Source organism: Cinclus cinclus, chromosome 1 (assembly GCF_963662255.1).
Source record: "Cinclus cinclus chromosome 1, bCinCin1.1, whole genome shotgun sequence".
In the NCBI taxonomy this organism is placed as follows: domain Eukaryota; kingdom Metazoa; phylum Chordata; class Aves; order Passeriformes; family Cinclidae; genus Cinclus; species Cinclus cinclus.
The window spans coordinates 40,249,712-40,275,362 of record NC_085046.1 but is presented as its reverse complement, the minus strand read 5'-3'; the positions used below and the strand labels follow the sequence as shown (position 1 = coordinate 40,275,362).

The 25,651-nt window shown below is 37.0% G+C and overlaps 1 protein-coding gene across 4 annotated transcripts in view; it reads right to left on the bottom strand.

The window, feature by feature from the left end:
* RBMS3 (RNA binding motif single stranded interacting protein 3) overlaps positions 1–25,651 on the bottom strand; it is a 432,183-nt gene that overhangs the window by 8,176 nt on the left and 398,356 nt on the right. For 2 of the 4 annotated variants that reach the window (XM_062496477.1, XM_062496485.1), the window contains exons 11-13: positions 20,488–20,603; positions 11,234–11,250; positions 7,089–7,114 (exon numbers count right to left, since the gene is read on the bottom strand). In XM_062496477.1, coding sequence (XP_062352461.1) covers positions 7,089–7,114; positions 11,234–11,250; positions 20,488–20,603 — 159 coding nt within the window. The remainder of the gene's footprint in view (positions 1–7,088; positions 7,115–11,233; positions 11,251–20,487; positions 20,604–25,651) is intronic. The other 2 variants (XM_062496503.1, XM_062496494.1) reach the window with 1 other exon arrangement.

Below are 25,651 nucleotides of genomic sequence, written 5' to 3'. Positions count from 1 at the left end.
TGATATTTTGCTTTGTTGTTACATCATTGTACATCTGTTGCAAGAATCAAAGATCTCTTTCCTTATATCATCAGCCTTCATGTTCCTGAGAAGACAGAGCCTTTACGCTCAAGGTGAGAGCCAAAATGCAGAAGCCTTGTACCAGAATATGCTGGTAAGAATTTACACCAACCACCACAGCCTGCTAAAGGGAGATTAAATAGGATGTCTAATATGAGCAAATGCTAAACCATGTATATGAAATAAGCAAAGATTCCAGAATCTGGTCTTCAATGACTATTTGTGGTTTCATATCACTGCATGAGCTATAGTACAGTGATAATGACTAAGCTTTTCAGGATTCCTAGAATTAATGCCAGGGTTTGTTTCTAAATTTTATTTATTTATTTATTTTAAACCATCTGAGAAGTATAGACACTGCATCACAGAATTATGTGAAAACATTTGCATTGATGGAAAACTGAAGGAAATTAGTCTGTTGGCTGAATTTATTTTTACCTTTTTTTTTTTTTAACCCCATGAAGGAAACCTGCCCTTCCACTTTTAAATCTCTTTCCCTGCACAGAACAAAAACTGCATCTCTCTTTGTCCATTGTCAAGCGGTTATAACTTTAATGAAATATAGAATAAAACCACAGCTTTTTTCTCTCTGGTTCCACCTTCTCATTTGAAAATGCCCTGCTCTCCAATAGAAAAGAACATTGTCTTGCTGTGTCCTCTTATCCCATAGTCTGGCATGGAGACATAGGAACTCAGGAAGAGAAAAGGACCATCTAGTTCATCAGTGGCAGTGGCAGTTCAATGAAATACAATATCCAGCTGCCACAGTTTTCACTTTAAACTTAAAATATCTTTTGCTACCCAGAAGCATTCTCATTTTTCAGCTCAATCCTGTACTTATTCAATGGCTGTTATTAATTTCACTTTCTCCCAATTAAAGAATGTGAGAATAAATGATATGAAGTTTTTTCCATATATTACAATAATTTTGCTAATAATTATCAGCCAGGCCTAAAATATAATATTATAATTCCATTTTACCACACAATTACCATAGTATTCAACAGAATCCCATCACTGGGCCACTGCACTCATTGTTCAGGCAGAGAATAGAAATCTTTACTGGATTTAACATTCCTTCTCTGCTGCTCAGTAATACAAATGTATTTAGGAAAGCTGGCTATCAATTCCCTTTCAACCTTCCTAATGAGATGTTACCTAATTCTCTGAGCAAGTTAAATGAAGGTAGAGAGAATAATAACTTCAAGAACTATATTTGCAAACTAATCTCTTTTTCTCTTCAGGAGTTCTAAACATCCTTCACAAATCCCTATCTTTGGAAATCAGAGTAATACAAAGGTATAGGAGAAAAAGTGGGGATGAGCTAAACCCCCCCCATAGCGAATAGGTCTTTTCTTCTTTCTGAAATTCAGTCGCGCTACTAAAGCAGAGTGATCAGGACTAGTCAGATAAAGGTTCTTTAGAGTAAACATTTAAGAACAGTCAGATCCCCACATACAGCTGTGCACCATGCTCTCACTAGCATACACTTTGTGAAAACTGTAGTAGATGCAAGCAGTATAAACAGATAAATAAAAAACTCTCTCATTTACTTTAACCACTTTTTAGTCTAAAGCCTGGCACTACAAATGAACTCAAAACCATTTCCAGGTATCCCATCAATGTGTGAAAAGGGTGAAAATGGAGGAAAACTCATCAGGATGGGAAAATAAATTCCCATTCTGATTGCATCTTTCATTAATTGGCAACTTCCTTTAGGAACTTGACCTGAGGGTGCCAAAGATCCTCACAGTCCATGTATGTACTGAGGCTCATGATATTTTTACTCTTCCTTGTGACGTTGTAGGTGGGGACCCATGTAGTCTGTACAGAAATTTAGACTGATCCCTCATGTATGACTGCATATATGAACAGCCCCAAGAAGTGAAAACTGCTTTTTTTGCATAATTTGAATAATGCCATGTGGCTGATTGATACATTTGCAAGAGAGGAAGACTGCTGTGCCTAGAACAAAGAACAAGACTGGCAATTTGTTGTATTTTCTTAATTCTTCAGTTCTTGTATGTTTCTCTACAAGAGAGGCATTGTTATTTTTTTTCTAATACCATCTATGTATCTGTTCTATGAATGCACATTATGAGCTCTCTGGGGCAAGTTTCTGAGTGTGGGTTAGTGCCTGATTTATTACAGTCCTGCGTGCAGCACCCTATATAAAATCAGGGTATAGTGACTATATCATAAGAGTATAATGCATCAGTCTTGGTCAACCAGGATTGGTAATCACTGAGATTCTGTCACATTTATATTCTTCTTTCAGATCCTGTACACTGAAGAGTGAAGGGGTAATGCAGCAGAATTATAACTATGGCTTTTGATACTTAAAAATTCCCTATGCACCCCTTTAGTTGGAAATTCTTAGATATTTCCATTTAACTGCAATTCTGCCTATTAATCCCTGATGAACGGCTGCTAGTAAGATGAAGGAAAACTGATCTGTACATTTTCATATTTTCAACATAATAAAAAAGTGTCAGTGAATCTCTCAACATATGAGCACACTGAGTTATTATTAATAACGCATCCATTTATATGAACAAATAATTGTTTTCTAGAGGTAAACTGTCTTCTAGATGCTATTAAATCTCCATGAATTTGAAGAGTCTAAAGAGAAACAGACTGCTGTATGAAAACATCTCTATAGTATGGATGAAGTTGTTAAAACAAAAGGAGAAGTGCTTAGACTTGTTAAATAACAAGTGCTCATCAATCATCACATGCACTTTCCATTGCTTTTTCAGACCAAGGATAAAAGTGGACAGCTGTCCAAGAATGAAGCAGATGAAAGCCAGGACAATTAGTTGGAAGCTAAACCAAACCAAAAAGAACAGTAAAAACAGACAAAAGAGCACATGAATATTAGTATTTCCAATTTTCCTAGAAACAGGAAGAATTTCAATACCTCCTGCATGAAATGGTAGTCATGCCAGACAGAGGAAAGGATATAAGACAATAGAATTACACCACCAGTGTACAGCTTGAACATTGTTAAGAACAATTAAAACATTATATTCTTTAGTTCTTTACCTTTAAAAATCCTTAGAATCCAAAATATTTGGCTAAGTATAATGAAAGAGATCACTGTGGGAAGGGAGGGGAGGGCAGGGCAGCACAGGGACCATTTCAATATTTCATAAAAAACACTGCTGTTCACCAGTACCCTGCATCTAGAGATGGAGAATTTGTTAGTTCCATGAGCCTCAAACACTTTGGAGACATCACCTTCTGGGGCTTACCCTGGAAGAAAACAGTAGCATTAGGGATGCCTTGCAAGCAGGCTTTCCTGAATTGATGGTGAACATGGCAGTGCAGGCTTAGGCAGGGCGAAACACATTCCCTCTGGGAAACGCTGGGCCCCTATCCCTAAAGATACAAGGAAAATCAGCCTGCTGTTGGGCATGTGTGGATAAACGTCCCACAAATCATGCACTCAGGTCTGCCAGGCAGCTCAACACAGAGATGGTGTGGTTGAGTAGGGAGTTTGCAAGCCCCAAGAGCCCTGCTTGGCACCCATGTGAAGCTCTGGGGTGTCCTTACCTCTTCCTACACATGTGGAAACTGGCAGCCCCTCTTCAGTCTTCAAGCCAGTGCCCTGCTTTTTTTCCAGGGCAATCCCACCAAGTTGCCTCACCAAAGTGACATTCCTGGGTTTTTCTGACTTGGCTGCCAGACTAATCTGGCTCTCAGTAAGCAGACCTGTAAGCTGACCCAATAGGAGGTCTGGAAGCCTGCCCAAAGCATTGGGCAGGGTGAGGCTGCTCTGGAACATGAAATCCTGGGAGTGTTTTGCAGCTGCTGCCTGAAAACTGACAGAAACCAAGATGGACATTTAAGCCAGTTGGCAGCTGCCAAGATCTTGCAGACTAGATTTTGTATTGGGAACAACATGAGGCATTGTTTCTGAAAATTAAATTTTGTTCGGAATTTCTGGCTCAAGGGAGAGTCTTTCTGGTTTGTTCTGAATTTTTAGAAGATGAATCAGAATGAAACCAAATTTCATAAGGTTGATTAATTTCAAACTGGAAACCATGAATTTTGCTTGGCCAACTCTTCTTCCATCTGCAACTTCAGCAAAAGTATCAGCCATGTTCATATTTGGATAGGGTGAGAATATACTAGAGAATACTAAGCTTTAAAGGCTGGTGCCAACTTCAGTAGATTTAAAGTGTTTTAAAGTGATGCAGTACAACATATTGCTTCTCATTGGCATAAAAATTGTTGTGTCAAAATCTTTAAATGTATTTACATGGTCATTAGCTTTGCTTACATGCCAGGGCTGTGGAAGATGGTAATAGTAAGAATTTTTGGGGAAGAGGTCCTTTTCCCATTTTCCAGAAACTCCTGAAATTCTTCTGGAAGAAGGATCACCTTAAAATTAAAGTAAATGCCCTACAGTGTCACTGTATAAGAATATTATAGTCTGCCCCTAGGTATGTTAATAAGCAGCTGTGGGAGGATCTCTCAGCACATCATGTCATATCAGCAGTAAGACTACAAAAGGAAAAGAGAAACCTTGGCTTTTAGCAGAGTGGACTGAACTATACTGCTATGACATCAGCTTACTTACCTTATAACAATCTGCTAACAATACTGAACTCCTAAGCTTGTGGGATAAAAATTACACAGAATCTCTCCTAATTTTACATTGTTTCATCCAAAAGATCAGAGGAAGAGGTAAGGAAGAAGGAAAGATACCAAACAAACAAACAAACAAACAGTACCAAAACAATGAAAACCAGCAGAAGAATAAAGCAGAAAATGCAGGAAGGAAAAAAAAACCCAAATACCCCAAAAATAGCCATCCCTCCTTGCCTTAAGCCCTCCTGTCATCATCTAATCAGTAATTCACCTCTTACAAAGAGGTCCCTTTAGAATGCCTCCCATTTTTGACTCCTGCAGGTCTTTCATACTATTTCACTACAGTGTTTTCTTAACCTACTAGACACTATTTTGTTGGGGAAGTGTGATCAACACAGCTGGTGAGCCATAAGTGAAGTAGTCAAGACTGCAAGCCTGATACTTCAGCTTTAGCTCTCACTTTGTGCAGGTGAGCAACTTAACACATAGGAAACATGAGGTTTGTTTGAAAAATAAAAAAGTGCAAGAGCTCATTTTTCATAAGACACTATTAAATAGAGTTTTATAGGTATGCTTAGGACTTATTTTACCAGGAATAACATGAGCAATGCTTGAAGGGGCCAGTAAAACAGATGTTTCTTAGTGCTGGCAGAATAGCAGCATTCCATGCTGTTTTTTGGGTTCTTTCAGTGTTAGTTTTCCAAAGGAGACAGAATCACTTCATATGCATTTAAATTATATACAATTATCATTTGTTATGGATTTATGCTTTAACACCTTCTTACAGTTCTGAAAAATACAACCACTGAAAGTTTTCAGTGCTGGTGCATGCATTTTAATAATTTGTAGTGCTAATAAAGGCTGGGCCAAATAAAAAGCAATTCCCATCATTGGAGAAAAAAATCTGTTAATCAGTCATGTCCTCACTCTCACTGTACTGATTGTAAATAGTTTCAGACAGGGCTAAAAAATGTGTAGCAGCAGTCTCAGCTTGATAGATGAGTATGCTGAAATGGTTGCTCTTGAAACATTTTCTCAGTTAGAACATTCTGTGAAAAATTAGAAGCAAAGCAAAATAATAAAATCTTCCCAATTTTGTCCCCTTGCTCTAATTCTAATAGAGATTATGAGGAGAATAATCCAGGAAGGGTATCAACAATGGAGAAAATATAAGTACATGTTCAAACACTCTTATTTCTTCCTTATGAATGCCCTTTATATGACTGAGATGTCCAAACAGCACTTAAGGAGCAACAGCAAAATGCCTGACAGACAGGCATGATAAGTAATGGCTCAAAATGTTTGCAAGCCAGACAGAAAGGATGACTTTTTCTTTCCTTTTCCCCCCCCCCTGAAAATCCTTTAAGGTAAACTCACTACATGTCTATTGGCATGCAGCCATTTTCCTATAAATTCATATTACAAAGCTGTATTTCTAATGGATTGGGTATGGTGCTTTTCCATTTTGCTAATGAGAAAAGCTAAAGGCCATTACTTGTTCTGATTAAGATCCCAAGGGAAGAAATGTGATGTGTATATTACCAGGCCATACGGAAAGGAAGTATTTGGCATTTCCAATCAATCAGATGAAGGGTAGACAGAAAAAGTCTTATCCTGTGACTGCAGAGGAAGAAGATATAGGGGGAAAAGAAACCACTGAAAGTGTCTTTAAAAGGTGACTTACAGGAATCAGTTATAATGATATTAGTATGATCAATGACTAGGGCTACTATCTGGGAAGGATGTAATTACCAAAATGAAAACTTTCAAATGGGAAGCCTGATCAAGGGCAGAGGTACTGTCATATTTCTCAGAGCACTGTCAGCTCTCATCCAGGCAATGTATTACTGTGTCACTCATAAGCACTACGAGGTTGTGCTTCCCTGGGGGGGAGCAGACCTAGGAAGTGAGGGGTTGAGAAACTGCATCTAGCTCAGAAACTTAGGTAAGTCTGGCCCAAAAGGCAAATTCAAGATAAAGAAAGATAAGGCTGGGCAAAGGGGAAAATAGAAAAGAGAAATTTCCCAGTCATGACTGGTCTTAAGGAAGGTTTTGCAGCTGTGGACACTTAAAAACCATTTCAAGAGAGAGAGAAAGGAAATGCTGTAGACCAATGAGCTACTTGCCATAAAGGAGAGCAAACAAAAAAATGTACCAGGAGATGCAGTGCTCAGTTTACAGAAGGATAGTTTGGAATATCCTCTAGGATATTTCAATATGCAATTCATATGTGTTTCCTGTTGTCATGGATTTTTTCCAATTTATACCTGAATGAAATACAGAGTTTAGAGACAATTTTTCATCCCTTTTTCAGTGGCTGCATAGTAACAGCTTGAAAATAGTACAAGATAGATGCTCCAAATGGCAAATAAAATGAATAGAGCTTGGAGATAGGTGTTCCAAGAGAGAACAAGATCTCTTGACTATGTCACAATGCATAGTAAGAGGTGTAGGTGTACTTTAAATAATACATTCATTTCACATTGTAAATCATTCTGGAACATCAAAACTGACAAAAAGTCTACCACATTACATCCTCTCAAATGGAATTCCAGATGAATGGAACATTATTGTCAATGACAGCAAAACTGTAATAGCTAATAAGATCAGCAGGAGAGATAGTCTCCTGTATACTCTCCCAAATCTGTATTAAGGCATTTAGCTTTCCTCTTTAGGACATCACTGATTCTTTACAGATACTTGGGAATGCTTCAGATACTTCCATTTGGGAATGGAAAGAAAGGCTGTAACACACTCCCCCGTGTGCTTTAAAAGAACATCTTCAACCCTTCCCTTCATCATGAGATCAGGAGGCAAAGGTAAAAGATGTATTTCTCTTAAATACTGGTGACAAGGCATGGATGCAATGCAATATACAGTGTGCTGGGAAAAAAATAAGAACCACAGCTGAGAAAGCCCATCTACAGCTATCAAACTGAAATTCAATCATCTTCAGCTTTCCTTAAAGGTTTATATTTAAAATATTACACACAAGCCCTAACAGGAGTTCTCAGTGAGCTTTTCTGATCCCTCTGCTCCAATCATGCGAAAAGGAACAAACACTGCACAAATGCACCCCAGCCTGTACAGGCAAGCAATTCCTGCCTCTTCTAAATGACACAGCCCAGTCAGAGAAATGTTCTTCTCAGGAGGATCTTGCAGATTATCTATTTCTAGGCTAGGTTGTCCATTCTGTTCTTTGATGTATTTCTGGCTCTGGCACATGGACTGACTGGAAAGCTCACACATCTTCATTTTGCAGTGGTGCTCACTGATCAGCATAATGCTCCCATTCTCCTTTCCTTTTATACACTATATATATATAAAAAGAAAAAAATGTTAAATGCTGTGAAAATATTTGCAGTGGACAAAGTCCTAGCTGCACTGCAGATTTCCTTGTATAAGAATATGACAGAGATGACAAAATGGTCATTTTTTCTGTCAAATAAATTTATATTAACACTTTAAAGTCATAGGACTTTGCATGATTCACCTTACAAAGAAGGATCACTACTGACATACAAGTGTTATACAGAACCATTTGGCCACACTGCTAAAATACAAATTAGCAGAGTTAACACTTACACAATACAAAACTAGCTATTGCTGAAGCTGAATAAGGGCATTTGCAGATTCCTTGCACTTCGTGGCTGATGGCAGGAACAACAAATTTAATATTAGGATGAGAAGGTGTGTGGGGGATGGTTTGCCAGCCTGCCCAGCTATAATATCCCCTAACAGCCTTGAAGGAATGGTAACTGTGAACAGAAACAGCATCTGCTTAACTGTCATCCTTGCCTCAGGATGGAACTTTTTTGCTTGTTGTGAAAATCATGAGAAACACTACATGGAGCGTGAAGATGAAAACAGAGCAAGATTAAAAACATTAAATACAACCACCAAGACACAGCTGTTCATACTGCTAGTGAACTCAGGGAAATATAAATGCCAAATGTATTTGACATTAATGATATAATTTGGTATGGGAATTTAGAATACTGAGTTACTGCAAAATTCTACTTTAAAATATTTTTCATTATTATTAATATACAGCACAGATTATTACAGATTATTCAGCAAAAAGCAATTAAGATTCACTGCTAGGGAGTGAAGTAAAATCTAACTTTAAATGGTAAAATCTCCTCTTTTCTCACTGAGAAGAATGAGCCAATTTGTTCAGCTGCCTTGACCAGAACAGCTTATGGCAAGTCATGACACTGAGACTCTGTGCTTTGCCTCAAATGTACAGCTGAGCATCCCTGGGTTTGGAACAGGAGCTGCTGTCCATATTGTAAAAAAGACTACACTGTATGGAGGTCATGTACCTCAAAGGGAATTGAAGAACTTGCATTAATTTGATTATTTATTTAAGTGATGATATAAGGCTTAATTAAAATTTTTAAAAAGCTTTGAAAAATATAAAATGCAATATAGGTGCTTTTGTTCTCTGCCTCAGGATGTCTCTGAAAAGATCTGAGACCTGTTGTGCTTGGGAGGAACAGCAAATGCTACAGATTCCCTCCTGTATAATTTGTACCTTTGGGGGACAAAAAAAAAAAAAAGGAAGAAATGTTTGGCATAAATCTGCAGGATATGTACAGATGGAGTTAAAATACTTCCACTGAAATGACACAGCTTCATAAACTGAACTAACTGAACTGCCTAAAATGTAAGTGCTTCAAATTATCACTAAGTACTGAAATTTCTTAGTTTACAATAGGATCAGCTCTGCCTGCAAAGATCTCTGTAGAACAATTATAGACAAGAGACACTAATACTTTATACTTCTGTGCCAGACTTGTAATTGCAATCATATAATTAAGAGTCCTTGGAAGACATATCCAATACTGTATACAATAAAATAAAAGGCTTAATATTAAAAATAAGCTCAGGATGATGCTATGGTGCTTAAGCCATATTTTTCTGTTTTGAAACACAAGAAAATATAACACTGCTCATGACATTTGTATGAAAAATAATGAAAGAGAAAAGTGGATTTTAAATCCTTGAAATGTATTATTTTCTTTGCCTTCTGTTGCAGATTAATTACTTTAAATTTTTCTATCAATCATTTTCTGATTTCTAACTCTGTTACATTCATTTTTAAACAAAGGATACAGATTTCAGAAAGGTCAGCGTTCTGATCTCAATATTGTTTAAGTACAGATGAAATAAGGAAACCTCCTTATTCAACCAATAGCCACACACTGAGTGGATTTTTTTGCTACTAACCATTTCCTTATGTCTCCTAACACATAAAGGAAATTTGAAGTTGTTTCTACTTGCATTTTTTAGCTATGGATAAACTTCATGCAATACAATAATCTTATAGAATGTGCATAGGAATATAATACCAAAAAATCAAATTATGGCCATTTTGTTGGAACAGCCATTCATTTCCAGAAAACTAAAGATTCTGAGATAAGTCCATTGTCCAGAGGAAATCAGTTCTACTGAAGCTAGTTAGGAACATCTGCTAAAAGAAAGTCAACAAAATAGCTTTTTTTAAAAAATGTTTTCAGTTATCTTTGAACACTAAAGTTCTGAGCACCAGTTTGGATTCTGTGCATAAACTAGGCAAGGTTATCTGTAGGAATACCATCATAGCCCAATTCTCAATTTCCCTTGTCACTGTATTTTTGTCACTCTGATTTGCGCTGTCAAAAATGGCAACTGAAAAAAGAACAAATACAACTAATTTTTAGTCAAGTGCAGTTGTTTCAGGTGAAAAAGGCTGGCAGCAGAGCAAAATTACAGTAAAAGGGAGGAAGGGAGCAGTCAGGTGCCTGACCACTTGCAAAAAAAATCTCTTTGGAAATCATAGCACCTTTGGTCTATACTGCAAACACTGCACACAGCTGTGGTTCACAAGCCAGAGAACACAAACAGCATGAAGTTCTTGCATTGGTGAAATCAGTTTGTGTCATATAGATATTATACTGATTTAAGAGAAACCCCCAAGGGAAACACAGCAAAGGAAAACTGGGAGTTGAGGCTGGCAAATGCACAGTAATTTGGACATTTAGATAGTAAAGTCTTAACAAAGTTTCTGCTGTTGTAGTACAACTACTAATATTAAAAAGGGAAAAGTAGAAGCACACATTTGAATGTGTGTCTATCACATTCAGAAGTCATAAAATGTCATGAAGGACAGAGCAGTCCTTCATGGGAGCAGAAAAGGATGTGTCTCTGTGATAGGAGTGCTCCCTGGACCCATCCCGATGAGGTGTGGCTCACCTCTGCCACACAGCAGAAATCTGCTGTGTTCAACAGTTCATCACCTTGCTAGAAAAACAATTCAATTCAGCAAACTCCCAAATTCACTCAATACATCAGCTCTCAAACCCCTTGCTACAGCTCAATGAAAAGTGCTGACTGAGCTGTTTCATAGTAAATATTAGGTATAGCAGAACTCCTCCCCTCCCAATTTGAGTCTTTTAGGAGCAAGAGGATTCTACAGCCTTGTAGCTCTGACACAGAATCACCCATAACTCACAGAGACAAAATACCATCAGAGGGCATAGAGGTTATTGCCATCAGCAACTCCCCATAGAAATGTAAATCATGTGAACAAAGCTTATCCTTTTCTGAGAACTTCAGGCTGAAGTCACTGTGTACAGGATCCCAGTGTCTTTCACAATGTATCTTTAGCTCCTTCATTTAACCTTGCTTCACAAATGAGTGAATCCTGAACAGTCTACTCTTTCTAGAAGAAAACAAGAAAGATAACTCTTGTGTCTGGTAAAAGCACTGGTAATTTGTTACATAGGAAGTTTAAACCTTTGGGGTACCAGTTTGCCAGCTACCTGATAAGCCATGTGGATTAACTGTGAAATGTACTGTGATCTGAAATTCAGTGGGATACTGTAGGGGAAAAGGCAGTGAAATTCAATGGAATATTATTTTTGTGAGGAGCTGCAGGTCCAGGACTTTGTCCAATACACAGGTTATATTATATCTTCCACTGTGATTAAAATGCATAAAATATATAACATCTCTCAGATTAAATTCACTTTCAACTCCATTGTATGTGTTTTCAGTAGCATGGCAACAGGTCCTTCCAAAACACTGCAAAACCTGCAATCTAGTGTTTCTGTGAAGTCCCAGTGTCTCTGGAATCAAAAAAATTCCCTTATGAAAGAACATGGGAAATGTAAGTCAAAGGCTGCTGCTCAGAGCAGAAGCATTTTGCTTAAAACAATGTCTCCATCTTATTGGAAAGAAAAAAAAAATCCACAGAGTGCAGTACATTTACTAATCATGCAACACATGTTGAAATGAATCAATCTTACCTCTTGGTTCCAAATGTTTCTTAGTAAGAGGATACTGCAAATGGTCAATTGCAACACATGCTTACCCTTTGACTGTAAACATCAGACATTGTAAATAAAATGTTATTTTGATGCACAGGTACTTTCTGAGTCTTGGTACCTCATGCCCAGTAAACATTTTTAAAAGTTTGTATAATATCCTGAAGTCTCAGTACTTAAATGAATATTACTTGTTGCAAACTGAAATAACAATGTTTCTTTGTGATGAAAACCAGAGTTTGGAGATGAAAAAAAGCTATTAGCCACTGCTCTGGATTTGTGTCAACACCTGAAAATGCCGCCTGTGGATTTCAAAGTGTTCAGTCCAGTTGAGTTCTAGATGTCCCAAACAATGAACTATCTATGCTTCATTTCAAACACTAGTCTGGTTCCTAACATCTTCTGCAACATATTGAAGTTATCTTTTCCCTATTCTACTTCCATAACCTTGTTGTTAGCACCACTACAATTTCTTTACCTTTCCATGGATACTCTTCATGCACCAACATTGTGGTGTAAACCACTGCTGTCTTTCACCTTCACAACCTTTCCTTTCAGCTAAAGTTTACATCTCTCTCTGAAGTTGATACAGTTCAAGTGCTTCACCTTAGACCAAAATGATATTGTGTGGAGGACTGCAACAGTACTTAGGATAAACTAGCTGGTTTTCCATATAATTTATCATGTTGTTCTTCTCCACTGACAATACAGCTTCTCCAAGGATTTCAAGACTTCTTGCTGTGTTTGTGTGCACTTGTACATGAGGAGAAATGACCACAGATCTGTTTCCCAGCACTTTGCAGAGAAGAGCTGTGGAAGCAGCACCTCTGGGAGACACTTTTTGCTTTTCACATGACCACAGTTTTGAAAAACACCCTTTACCTCTTTAAGATCCTCAAACTTGCCTTGTATTACAGAGGCCCCAAAGAGATTCACCACTTATATTTGGACTTATTGCTTCTCTGGAAAGCCATATTCCTCATTTCAGTCAGAATTACCTGAGCCTTGTTTAAATGCAGGCATGAAACTATAAAAATGTTTCATTCTAATAAGTCAAAGAGTTCTCTTCTCGATAGGAAAATGGAAAACACATTTACAAAAGAGAAACGCATCAAGAAAATACAGATGTCAGACCTGACATTTAGAGTACTTTTGTTTTCCACCTCCTATTGAGTTTGTCAGTTGTAGGTGTGGCAGGATGTTTCAAACCTAGAATTATTTTCAGGTTTTTTTAACCTATTATTTATTCCTCTCTTCTACTTCCCTGTCTACTAAATAAAGACATTCTTTCCCCAAAACTTGCCCTGTAATTTTTAGCATCAACGAAGTTTCACAAGAAAATGTGCGAATATTATGTTTTTCCTATTGAAATTCAAAGTATTTAGGTAAATGACCTACTAGTAGTTAGCAAAATGAGTTCACAAGCTTGGTTCATCTGTAGGAGAGATACCAACAAAAAAATTCTGGGAGTATGAGTATAGACGAGCCTTTTGTCAGGGGTTATTCTGCAGAACACTAAATTTATACCAGATGCTACCAGTTTTATGGATTTCTGTTTCTATTCATTATTGCAAAATAAAAAAGCTCATTTTATATGCAGTGGCTATCACTAAATAAAAAAAAACCAATATGCTTGGAAGAGGTGGCTTTGAACGCACTGACATTCACCAAGTGGCACTTCTAGAAATCACAAAAAGGAACTGCAGCAGTAATATTTAAGAAAATATATGAGAAACAAGCCTCTAAATGTTCTAGTTTACAGTTATGTGAATTCATCTGCAAATCAATCATATGAATGAGGTTAGTTTGATGATGAAAATGAAGTTATATTAGTTAGGGCTTTCCTGGGTTACACTTTTTGATTTGCTGATCAATCACTGTTGCTTTGTGTTGATGTGTATTTTTATCACCACAATCAGGGAGCTGATTCCTTTTCTGAAAGGGAATCTGGGCTAATGTCACTTTGAGTCAGTAGTTGATACCTCAAAGAGAGGCAAGGCGTCCTCAACAAAAACATTTTGTTCATTTGTGGAAGTGTTGTGTGAAGGCAAATTTTAACACAGAGTAAAAACTACTGACCTGCTGGGCTCAGATGAAATGCTTCTTGGACCAAAAATGGAATTCCCTCCATCTGTATTTATTCACCTTTTATATTTTCCCTTCCTACCTATGACAGGTAGTGGATTTGAAGATTGGCACACTTGCACATACAGGCGAAGTGTAAGCCATTACCCTCAAATGGAACAAAAGTAGAGCTGAGTTCAGAAGAGAAGGGGGAACACTACAGAGATATGATTTTATAAACTCTATTCATTCAAAGATGCCATCTAACCCACAGTTATGGTCAAACACAGACTGTAGAACCCATGTTGAAACAGATGAGCAGAAAGAGTCTCATCTACAGGAGAGCTGTTCTGCCCAGCTCTTACATGAGTCTGTCAAATTTCAAGATGGTCCAGAAAGGGAAAAGTTCACACCTTTCCTTGTTCACCTGAGCAAGTTTTTGGCCTATGCTGTCAATTTAAGATTTTTTCCACAAAGAATGCTGTTGCATCCACAAATGTTTCCTTATAGAAATGTTGAATCTATTTTTAAGATAGTTAACCTATTTGTCTCGATATTATTTAGTGGCACTGAACTCTGCAAATTGATTTAATCATTCATGATAAAAATTCTTAGGCTCCTGTTGACCACTTAGAATCCGGTGCTTTCAGTTGCACTGAGTGCCCCTTTTTATCCCAAATTACACATGAGGTAAATTGGAACTGCCTTTGAAGAGAGTGTTTGGGAAGAAAGGTGCAGGAGGAGTTACTTGTTTTTATAAATCTCACAAGAATTTATGCTGATATTCTCCCTTCTAACCAGAATCAATTCTCCTTGAATGGATCTCCTGCCCCAGGCAGCTCCATGTTGTTAATCACTTACACTTGCCCTGGATTTTGGCTGAGTAAAAGGATAAGGAAGAACTTAGTTTCAGCCAGAACTAGGCTATTTCATTTGAAATGGGTTCAGTACTATATTTTCCACACAAACAGTAACTGAAACTGTCAGTCAATAAATAAAATAAAAGAGCTCTAAGAGTAACACCTGATAACGTGAAAAGCACAAGACTGCAAAGAAACTTTGCTCCTGTAGCTCTCCAAGGACCTTGTGACATACAATCAGAATAACAGAGAGTACATTTTGAACAAGAATCTAAACATGAGGGGAATGCGATGATGTTTTAGCTTCATCTAGCTGTAGTATCTGCAAATAGAATGGAAGATTAAACAGGAAAATAAAAACAACCCTATCTAACAAAGCAGTTATTCTGCTGAGGCCTTCAGGTGACATTTTAAACCACCAGTGACCATGGAGTATCCAAAGGAAATAAAAGATAAAAAACCTATAACAAGCTTGTTGTTCCATTGAAGGTTTCTAGAGATATCATCAAGCCTTGCTGGCAACAAAAAGAACTAACAAAGTGAAAGATAAGACTGATGTACCTGCATAACAAGCCTGCTATTCCACTGAGAAATGTCGGTGATACTATGAACCAGGAAAGCTGAGTTAAGGTAGTTTGCAGTTAGAACAGGATCTCACAAATGTCACTGCAATTCTTTCACCTGACTGCATTTTTAATACAGAGTATCTGGAACAATTAAACAATTTTTGTTGTTGTTGTTGTTGCTGTTGTTTAAAAAGTGCAAAGGAGGTTATATTTTGTGTATATATATATGTGAATATATATTTTTTTTTTTTTGTAAATTTTGCCTATCAAACTTCTGGATTAGAAACTGAAACTGGAGTGAACTTCAAGTGTGAAGAACAATTAAGAAGCCCAGTTGAACTACCAGTTTTAGTAAAAAACCTGGCTTCTACTCACTGTCCCATTGGTGTGGACCTCAAAGGTTTAAGATGTAACAAGGCTAAAGTAAAGCATTTCCAAAGGAGAGGGAGAAAAAGCTGGAGTTACCCCTCTGCCTATGAGGACTAACAAAGGCTGCCACAAACTATTGAAGGAAACTGGAACCCAAGCGGTATCTGAAATGTGGATGCTAACACCAGGGAAGGGAGGGAAACCCCAACCAAGAAAGTGCAGAGCAGCAAACTTCCTTCAGGAGTGACAAGGAGAGGAGAAAGAATAAAGCAAATCTTCCCACCAAAGAAGCAGTTTATTGCTGCTGATGGCCAAACTTGGAAGTGCCAAGCAGCAAGGACTAAAAACAATGATCAAACTGCTCAGTTTGTACATTTCTAAAGTTTTTTGTATTATATCCACTCAGGCATCAATCACAACATTATTAAACAACGAAGGAGATGTCAGATCAATGGCTGTATTGGAAACATTTTGAATGACAGTCTGATGATGGAACAATTCTAGCCTCCATACATTATTAAACATATACTAATGCTGCTCTCTGAGAACTACCCTTACAGACTCACACACTCTATTCTCCCTCTACAGTACCTTTTTTAACAGCAGACCTAATTTTAGATGGATATTACATAGGAAAAACAAGACTTACTATAATAAATAATAATAAACTAGTAAAAAAAAATCAAGCTTTAAACCCCTTGTCTATCTTCACATCATGCCTTCCGGCATTAAAATTTAATTTTAATACAATTGTAGGAGCTGGGTTTTCAGCCTGAGTCAGAATATTCAGAGCTATTGCTTTCTCGCTGTAATCTTGACATAATTTAAGCTTAGGTTTTCTTTATGTATTTGCCCATAGCTAGCAAACCCATGTAAATGCTTTTTGCTCTTTTTGAGTGAAGAGGTATCTATGAAAAATACATATAAATATGGCAGAAATCACCCCTCTGGCAGATTGTCTGCTTAACTCCAGATTTCTAGCAGAATGGGGAAGTGATCAGAGCAGCACACATGCCTCTCAATTCACCAGCAACAAAAACTGTATTTTCACTGGCAGAAATCAATTTGATTTTCATAAAGGCAAAAAAGAATTATGTTCTTGGTGGATAAAGCACAAAGCACAGTAACTGGGACAGGCAAATTCTGTACCAATTTCTCTCACAACACAGGAATACAGGGTTGAGGTGCCATAAATGGCATACCTTTACTTCCTCTCTCCCTCCAGTACCTTATACCATCATTTGGCATTGGAATGAAGCAAAGATGGATTTGCAGCTTTTCTTTTGGCATGGCATCTTGATAACCTGATAGGCATCCTCCTGATTAGGGAGTGCTTGGTGTAGCAGAGATGTCTAATTTTGTGCAGACAATTCGATAATCCATAATAAGAATTAAGAAAGTTAAAAGTATAATAAAATGAAATTAAATGCACATTGTTTGGAAGTTTGGATAGAAAGAAAACTTCTTGTCCCTATTCATGGCAAATGGTTTCCTAAACCAAATTATTTTTGTTTTGGGGGGAAGGCTTTACCTAGCACAAGGGAAATGCAGCAGAGTATGGGTGGGTCTATAAGAAAACTACTTTGTTTTGATTGCTGAATTGGATGCTCCCAGATGGAAGTGAACAGACCTGCCAGCATTAAGCCCAACCTGGGCTAGTGACCTAATATTCAAGTGCATGGAGGCAGCTGCCCCCTGGATTCCCAAGGGTTTTAATGTGTGCTTCAGAGCTGAGAGATCGAAACTCAAATCCAGTTTTTGGGGTCAAGGCAGGAAAGGGCAGAGGCTTCTGTTAACTTGCCTCACCAAAGAGGTAAATAGTGCTCCTCTGTGAAGTGAGATGGAATGGCTCCAGCCTGGACAGAGTATTTTAATCTTTTAAGGAGCATCAAAATCCCTAGTAATTCCCACAAGATACAAAGATGTATAGGTCCTTATGCTATTTGTCTAGCTCACTCATTAGAGAATAGATTTTTTGTTGAAGCAATGTTTTAGAAACCCAATGTTCATCCTGAATCAGGCAAGTGTGGAGGTGGTTTTGAAGTCAACTTTAAGTGACCACAAGGGTCTGTTTCATCTGAAAAATATTCTATGTTAATTAGCAAAATGCTTTGTCTAAGGAAGTGAACATATGAAAGCCTTCCAATAAAAACTGCTTTGCATACTGCAAGCTTATAAATTAAATCGGGACAGAATTACTGCCAACAGTGAGTAGAATTATTTGAGTAGAATTATTTGTGACTTTTTGTCTTGGTTGCCTAAAAACACCTGGCTGGTTTCTTGAAAGGTGGCTGGTGGCTCTTTATTGCACTCTGTTGCACAGTTTTAAGGATAAAATTGAAAAATATATTCATAACAGAAATGTATCATTTATATCTTTTATTTCCCATAAAAGCTAGTCCTGCTGAGGTACTCACAGTAGTATGGCTTGGACTTGGCACAATTCTCCATGCTTTATGCTCTCAATGCTCCTCTCTCTGGACCAAAACTCAGAATTCCACACAAATAAAAATATCTCCAAATAAATCATATCTCCAAATAGCTTGTGTTCCTCATGTTGTTTTTTTTTTTAATTATTTTTTTTTTCCTCTTCTGTAACAGAATACACTCCAAAGAATGAATTTCACATCTGGATGGATATATCTGACAAAACTGCTACTGGAAGCCCAAATTGTGATTTTTGATAGGAGGAATTCCCAACAAAAGGATTTCTTGATGACATCTATGATTATACTGCTTGCATGAGTACTTAAACTGGATATGGTGTGATGCTGTTTTTAACTAAGAGAAATCCTGATTGTGGTAAAATAGGGTGTCCTTTGAGAGGTTTGAAAAGCCTATGGATGTTGTAGCACTCATCAATCATTTACTCTTTCTTGATCTTTAAGTTTTCTGCAAGTGACTTAGGAGTTTTACAGATAGTAAACATAAATCTGTATGGTATAGCTCTGATTGTATTTCAAGAAATTATCACAGGGAATGCTGTGACCTTGAAAGATAAAACTGTGTAAAGAGCTAGGAAAAAAAAGATTTTCATTTGGTTGCAGTAACATGAGTTCAGGATCTCATTGTCACCCATTAGATGACCCACTGGCTCTCAGAGTCCCTTGCCTGACTCCCCAGATAAAGATAAAACTGTGTAAAGAGCTAGGAAAAAAAAGATTTTCATTTGGTTGCAGTAACATGAGTTCAGGATCTCATTGTCACCCATTAGATGACCCACTGGCTCTCAGAGTCCCTTGCCTGACTCCCCAGATGAATTTGTTCCTGTAAGCACTGTAACAGTGGTCTCAAGCAAGAAGAGAACATTAACTGGGAATTTTCTAGTTTGCATTGTGAGATGAGTGCAGAAGACAATGTCTGTTAAGAGTTATGAAATTGAAAATGACAGGCAGAGGAAAAAAATCATAGGAGATGCCCAAGAGCACAACCAGAATTCATTTTCCATTTCCTTGCCTTAACTTTTAAACATGCTTTGGAATAACAATAATTACACATGCAGAAATTCTCTCTAGACCAACTATTTCCTTCAATTCCATGAATGGGAAAATGCTGAGATTAAATTCGTGATGTAGTTCCTCCTTCTTTTGATCATTGAATGTAATTTATTTATTGAAAATACCAGGAATAAACAATAAATCATCATATTTAAGTTTTGTTGAAAAAAATACGGAAGTCTTAGATCTTAACAGAGATTTTTAAAGAAGTGGGAAGAGACACTGGAGTTTGAATTAAATTCAACATATAAGGAAGAAGGAGGTGAAGAGAAAAGATCAGGAAGAGACCCAACACAGTGGGTTAGATGACTTTGTAAAGATACAACTGTTTTAAGTACCTCATTCAGTTAAAAAAAAAGTTGGAAAATTGTGTTCCTCTAGATTAGTATCAAGTAGAACAGTGGTGAAAAAAAGGGTAAGTGCATAACAGAGAATGTTATGCAATTATATGTTTAATGTAATTATTGCATAAAGAGCATGCATGCTGAAGATACAGAAGTGTAATATATATGCCTGTATTTTTGCAAAAATTTGCATAACATGCAGCGTGCACACATTCACATATCAAACCACCATCTATAGTCTGCAATTACTGTGTTTTAGGAACTTTTCAGAGAGTTTTAATGATTTTAATTAGAAGGGTTTTTGCCTTTCTCCGACTCTGAGGGAGTTAACTGGTTATGACCTAAACAGCTTAAAAAGAAAATCTGAAAATAGTTGAAATAAGCATGTTTAAATATGATATACTGGTAACACAGTTGGCCTTGACCAAAAATCACATTTCTAAGCCTGGAACAAAAGATATACGGCTGTCTGCTATGGTATGAAGAGAGTAGTAGATCCTATGAAAAAGCCAGAGCTCCTGATCCCAGTGGTATGAAACATTCTAGACTGACAAGCAAACAATTTAAAAAACAAATTAATAGAGCAGTACTTCCATAATTACATGAGAACTAGTACAGATAATTCCTCTTAAATATAGATCAGATTTTGTTGGCCTACCATTTTACTATTCATACTTCTTTGTCATTTCTGTTCTGTAATAATTAATGCTGACTGTATGATGGTGAAGCCCTGAAAAGCACTGAAAAGAGTAGTAAATTACCTTAGGAAACTCAGGAAGCAAAAGATGCTTTGCAATAGAGAAAAAAAAAGAAAAAGTGACCTTACCGTTCCTGTTGTGCCCAAGGAAAGGTGGTTCATCTGTTGGGTCAGAGGGCCCATCATGCTTGCTGGCTGCATTGACATAGTGTGGTCCATTGTTGGTGTTATCACAGCACCCTAGAAACACACATTATTTACAGTTCAATCTCTCTCACATTAACAAAAAAAAAAAAAAAGATAAAGGAGGAAAAAGAAAGACATTCTTTAAATGAGTGAACCTGACTGAAAACTTGACATGAATCTTAAAAGACACTAATACATCTGTCAGAATAAATATGTTTTGTTCCTATTGACAACCGAGCTATGCACATATATTATTTGTACAGCTAATGAGGCCAATTTATGTCAGCTCCAATTAAGTGTCATTTTTTACTTCATTGCTACTGACAAACAAATGCATATGTTCTTTCTATGATAAATGCTACTGTACATTGCAAAATGCCTGTCATTTCCATTTTCCCATAACCTACATAGGACAATCTTACAGACAGAACACATATGTTCCCAATTTTCTCTGACTTCTAAAGCCTTCAGTCTCAGAGATCTTCAGCCTTATTGTGGTAATTATCTTAGATTTTTCCAGTCTCAATTAAGAACCCTAACTCATGATATTTTATAGCTAATTAAGTAAGACTAGCTATTGATAGTGAGTTTGCTAGTGACACCCATTTGAAACACATACACAGTGTTTAAAAGCATTTTTCTTCTCTGCATGAAAAACAAAGACATTAATAACAAAGAGCATATGTACAAAAGCAAGACTGAGACTTTGACCAAAAAAATGAAACAAAAGACATGCCAGAGGAGCTTTGGAGAGAGAGCTTCTTTGCCATTCACATTCCTTGGTTTTTGCTCTCCCACTCCCCAGTGTCCCATGTTGGCAACATCATGACTTAGTGAAGTGTTGATTCTCTTCAGTTCTATGTTGTAAAATGCTATTTCCTGTGTTGGTTAGAGAAAGTCAGTCAGAAAGTGTGGTCTGTTGTTTTTCTTGCAGATAGTGACATAAGGTGGTATTTCCAGCCATTTCTTCATACAAACTTTACTTTGTATGCCTCTTCGTGTGCACGCATCACAAACTTGCACAATCACATAATGTCTGCTACAAAGCATGAAAAATTTAGATGAATGTATTTGTTAAAAAAAATTGTCTTTTTTTTTTCTCTTTGAGAATACTGGAAAAATTCACTTATAAACAAACTTGTTTAACCAACCTGTAAAACAGATTTGTTTCAAAACTCATAGCATACCTGTTCTTACATGTCTCTCTCACATTTACATAGAGCTGTTTTTGCCAAGGATCTGATTAGAAGCTAAGGATTTCAAATTTTCAGTTGCAAATAAAAATAAATAAAAATACAAAATTATGTGGAAATACCAATTAAATTTGGCCTCACCTTCCAGCAATATTTTTTCTATGCATGTCCTATCTGAGAAGCATAGAGCCTGCAGTCCCTGAAAACTCTTTCATTGCATGCAGTGGGGTAAGAGGAAGGTAGGCTCAATTTTGGCCAGTCCTTTTTGATATACCCTCAGCATATGAAATACATGCAAACTTGTTGCATGTCACAGAGTGGATTACATTTCTTGCATTGACAAGAGTCCCTAAAGAAATATGACAAATTACAGAAGCTAGCCTCTGTGGAGTATCTGTCATGATTCCAAATAAATGCTTTGGAAACAAGCTGATCAGTGTGCATGGATCAAATCTGCAACCCTTGCCACTTTTGCCACCTTATTGTCTACATTAATTTTCAGCAGTTTACATGGACTAATTTATTGATTAATTGATATTTAATGAACTACCACAGTGAAATCTTCCCTTCGGGTGACAGAGTCTAAAAGCAAATCTGTGGGGCACACAACCATTCAGCCCATCCAGCAGTTCCTGCATAGCAGATTCAGTGTGAAAGTCTGAAGAAGAACCATGCACAATGAAAATAACGTTCTTGTTTTGTTTATTAAATCAGAGGCCTCAGATACCATGTAGCCAGATGAGGTCCTAGGGTTTGGATTTCAACTGCACTTTTTGGTTATGATAGGAAATTGTAAGCTCTATATTCAGAGCGATCAGCATTTTTACTCTATCAAACCATATGCAATCAAATTAAATTTGTCAACTGATAAACAGTTCTCATTTCCCTCTACACGCACTGTTATCATTTGTCTAAAAGGTGAAGAATTGTCTCAGAATTGTCATGATAGACAAGTTGAACTTCTACTTGTGATGTCAAGGAAGGTGACATGTCCCTCTCTCCATATTCATGAAATCCCACTTTGAGAGACTTGTCTAGCATAAAAGAGAATGTGGGCCTGTTTGAGAGGGTCCAGAGGGGGGCCATGAAGATGATCAGAGGGCGTCAGTGTATGTAAGCATCTGAAGGGAAGGTGTTAAGAGCATGGAACCAGGCTCTTCTCAGTGTTGCCAAACAATCAGGCAAGAGGCAACAGGCAGAGACTGATGCATAGGAAGTTCCTGAGAAAGAACTTCTTTACTGTGCTGGTGATCCTGTACTGGAACAGGTTGCCCAGAGAGGTTGTGGAGTCTTCCTCACTGGAGATACTCAAGAACCCTCTGGATGCAATCCTGTGCAAAGATGCTTATTGCCAAAGTATTGTTGGAGGAAGTTGCTGTGATTACATATGTGACAGACTGATGGCTGTTCCTGGGTATAAATTCAGGAACCTGGAAATTGAGAAGGGGCAGTGGTGAAGGAAGTCTTATGGTTTAATGTAACAAACACAACTGCCAGACATAGAATGGAAAAATCTAAGAGCAAATGTCCTTCAGCAAATAAGTAAGCGTGACAGGTATTACAAACAAACTGTTAAAAATATGGACTGGATAGAAAACATATCAAGGACAAAAAATTTGCTCAGAGACAGAAAACATATCATTTTCACATTGAAAAGATATATATTCCTGTCCCTAAATATACACCATTTAATATGCTAGGAAAAGAAGCAGGGAAAACAAATCAAGTATTTGTAGCTTTCCTAAAACAGCTTAACATGTTTTAAGCTGACAGTTACCTAGAGCAGAGAATTACATGCATCTCCCAGATCATTAATTCACCAGTTCAGAATCTTTCTGTGATCGCGTAGGAAAGAAATTATACTTAATTAAGGAAATATCATCTGGTTGTTAGGGCGACACCCAGACTACAGACCATAATATGTTTCATAATACATGCTGTCAAGTCCATTCATATTCAATTTATTTAGCTGTAGAAGACAAAAATGTCTTGCATCAGATGTTGCCATCATATTAAAAGTAATTTGATTCTTTTCAGCCTATAATATATAATTGCTGATAAACATCCAGTTTGCTACTGCCAAAGGTTATATCAAACATATTGTTTCATCTTCATCTGTTTGGATGTCTGATTTTACTGAGTTTATAAATGAAAGGCATCTTTGCATTGCAAACTATTACTTAAGGCCCAGTTAATTGTAAAAAATCCGTAGAAGAAATTGTCATGAGGCTTTTGCCACTGTCTTTGCCAAGAAAAGTAGTTGGCCTCTCAATTATTAAGATCTGTTCTGCTGCCCTGTTGCCTCAGTATGATTTTTTTTTAATTCCCACAAGAAGCTGGTTATTATATTGACTTTTAAATTTGGTAACATATTCTCAGCATGTGATATGCCATACAACTGTGTTGATGCTAGAGTGGTTTTAAAAGAAATTTACGGGGCAAATGGTAAGGAATAACGATACAGACATGCATGTTTTTTGCAAGATTTTGATAAACCTAAGATAAGCTGACATACAGATTTGACTTCCTCTTCCCATTATTTGAAAGACCTTGATGTTTTAGATGCTTTAAGCTTTATGAACATACTTCTCCTATAAGAAAGTGAATATTTATATTTCAGAATATAGTCTATCACTTAAAAAGAGAGAACCTGGACTTTATTAACTATGAACACTCCACGCCCCCTCTATGGCAACAAACTCAAATTACAGGAAGGACACCAAATAAAATTTATTATATGAGGTAAAATATCTTTAAGTATTTTCCAATATCAAAAGGCATCAGTAGAACAAGTCTATGTTGGTGCAAAGACACACACCACTTTTTTCCTCTTGAAGGGTGGGAAAGTGACATCAGAAATAAAAAGTGTATTAGGAGGCTTTAGGAATAGAGAGTTCACTAGTTGAGAGATGCACTTAGGGGCCAGTGGGAGGATGGATCAGTTAGTCACAGCTTTCTACAATAATGAACTGCATTAAAGGCTTCTATTTTATTCCAGTATTCTAATACTGATATTGGACTTAAGGGGAAAAATACCAGCTGAATAAATAGTTTTTAAAGCTTACAGTAAGCATCTGTTTATTTTAGAGTTTACTTTTCCTTTATTTAAGAAGTTTTAACAAGATAATCACACTTAGAAATTCAGCTTTGTAAATAGTGGCCAATGTAAAGCCAATAAACTTTAAAGCAGAAAACTTAATTTTCAAATTTGTTTACAGATATCTTGTGCAGACATACAAGCACCAGGCCATTCCATCTAAAAATTTATTACTCTACTACCAAGTGAATGCTTTTATGTTATCAAGAACATGTTGTTTCTTGAGGTTTTATTAAACTGAGTGAAAGGATGACTTTCCTTATACTTATCAGGCAGACACATCTATCAAGAATTAAAATGAAAAAAATCAACATGCATGCTTTTTTGCAGATAAATACAGTCTCTCTGCACACTGAACACATGATGGCCACATTTTGGTTGTTTTACTGTTCTGTCTAGTCTGACATATCTGATCTCCTTGGGCTGCCTCTTCCAGGCAGCAGAAAAACCAGGTCCCCTTGTTGAAACTGAATCTTCTGAACTATTCCAAACTGCTTGGTAAGGGCCCAGTTCCTATGACTGCTGCCGATTAAAGGTAATTTTGAAATCCTCTCTGTACTCTGTCATCAAATCTGCTGGGAATAGTCACTGATATTCCAAAACAAAGGAAAACTTATTTTCCCTTTCTCAGTGAAAAGGTAGCAATTGCCATGGCATTTGACAGTTTATCAGTGATTAAATAATGATTTAAATATAGTGAAGATGATCAGCAAACATCAGCTAAAAATGTATATTCTGCAAATCTTAGGATTTGACATAACTTAATTACATTGTTGATTTCAAAAGCATACTAAAAATGTGGCAAAGTGAGC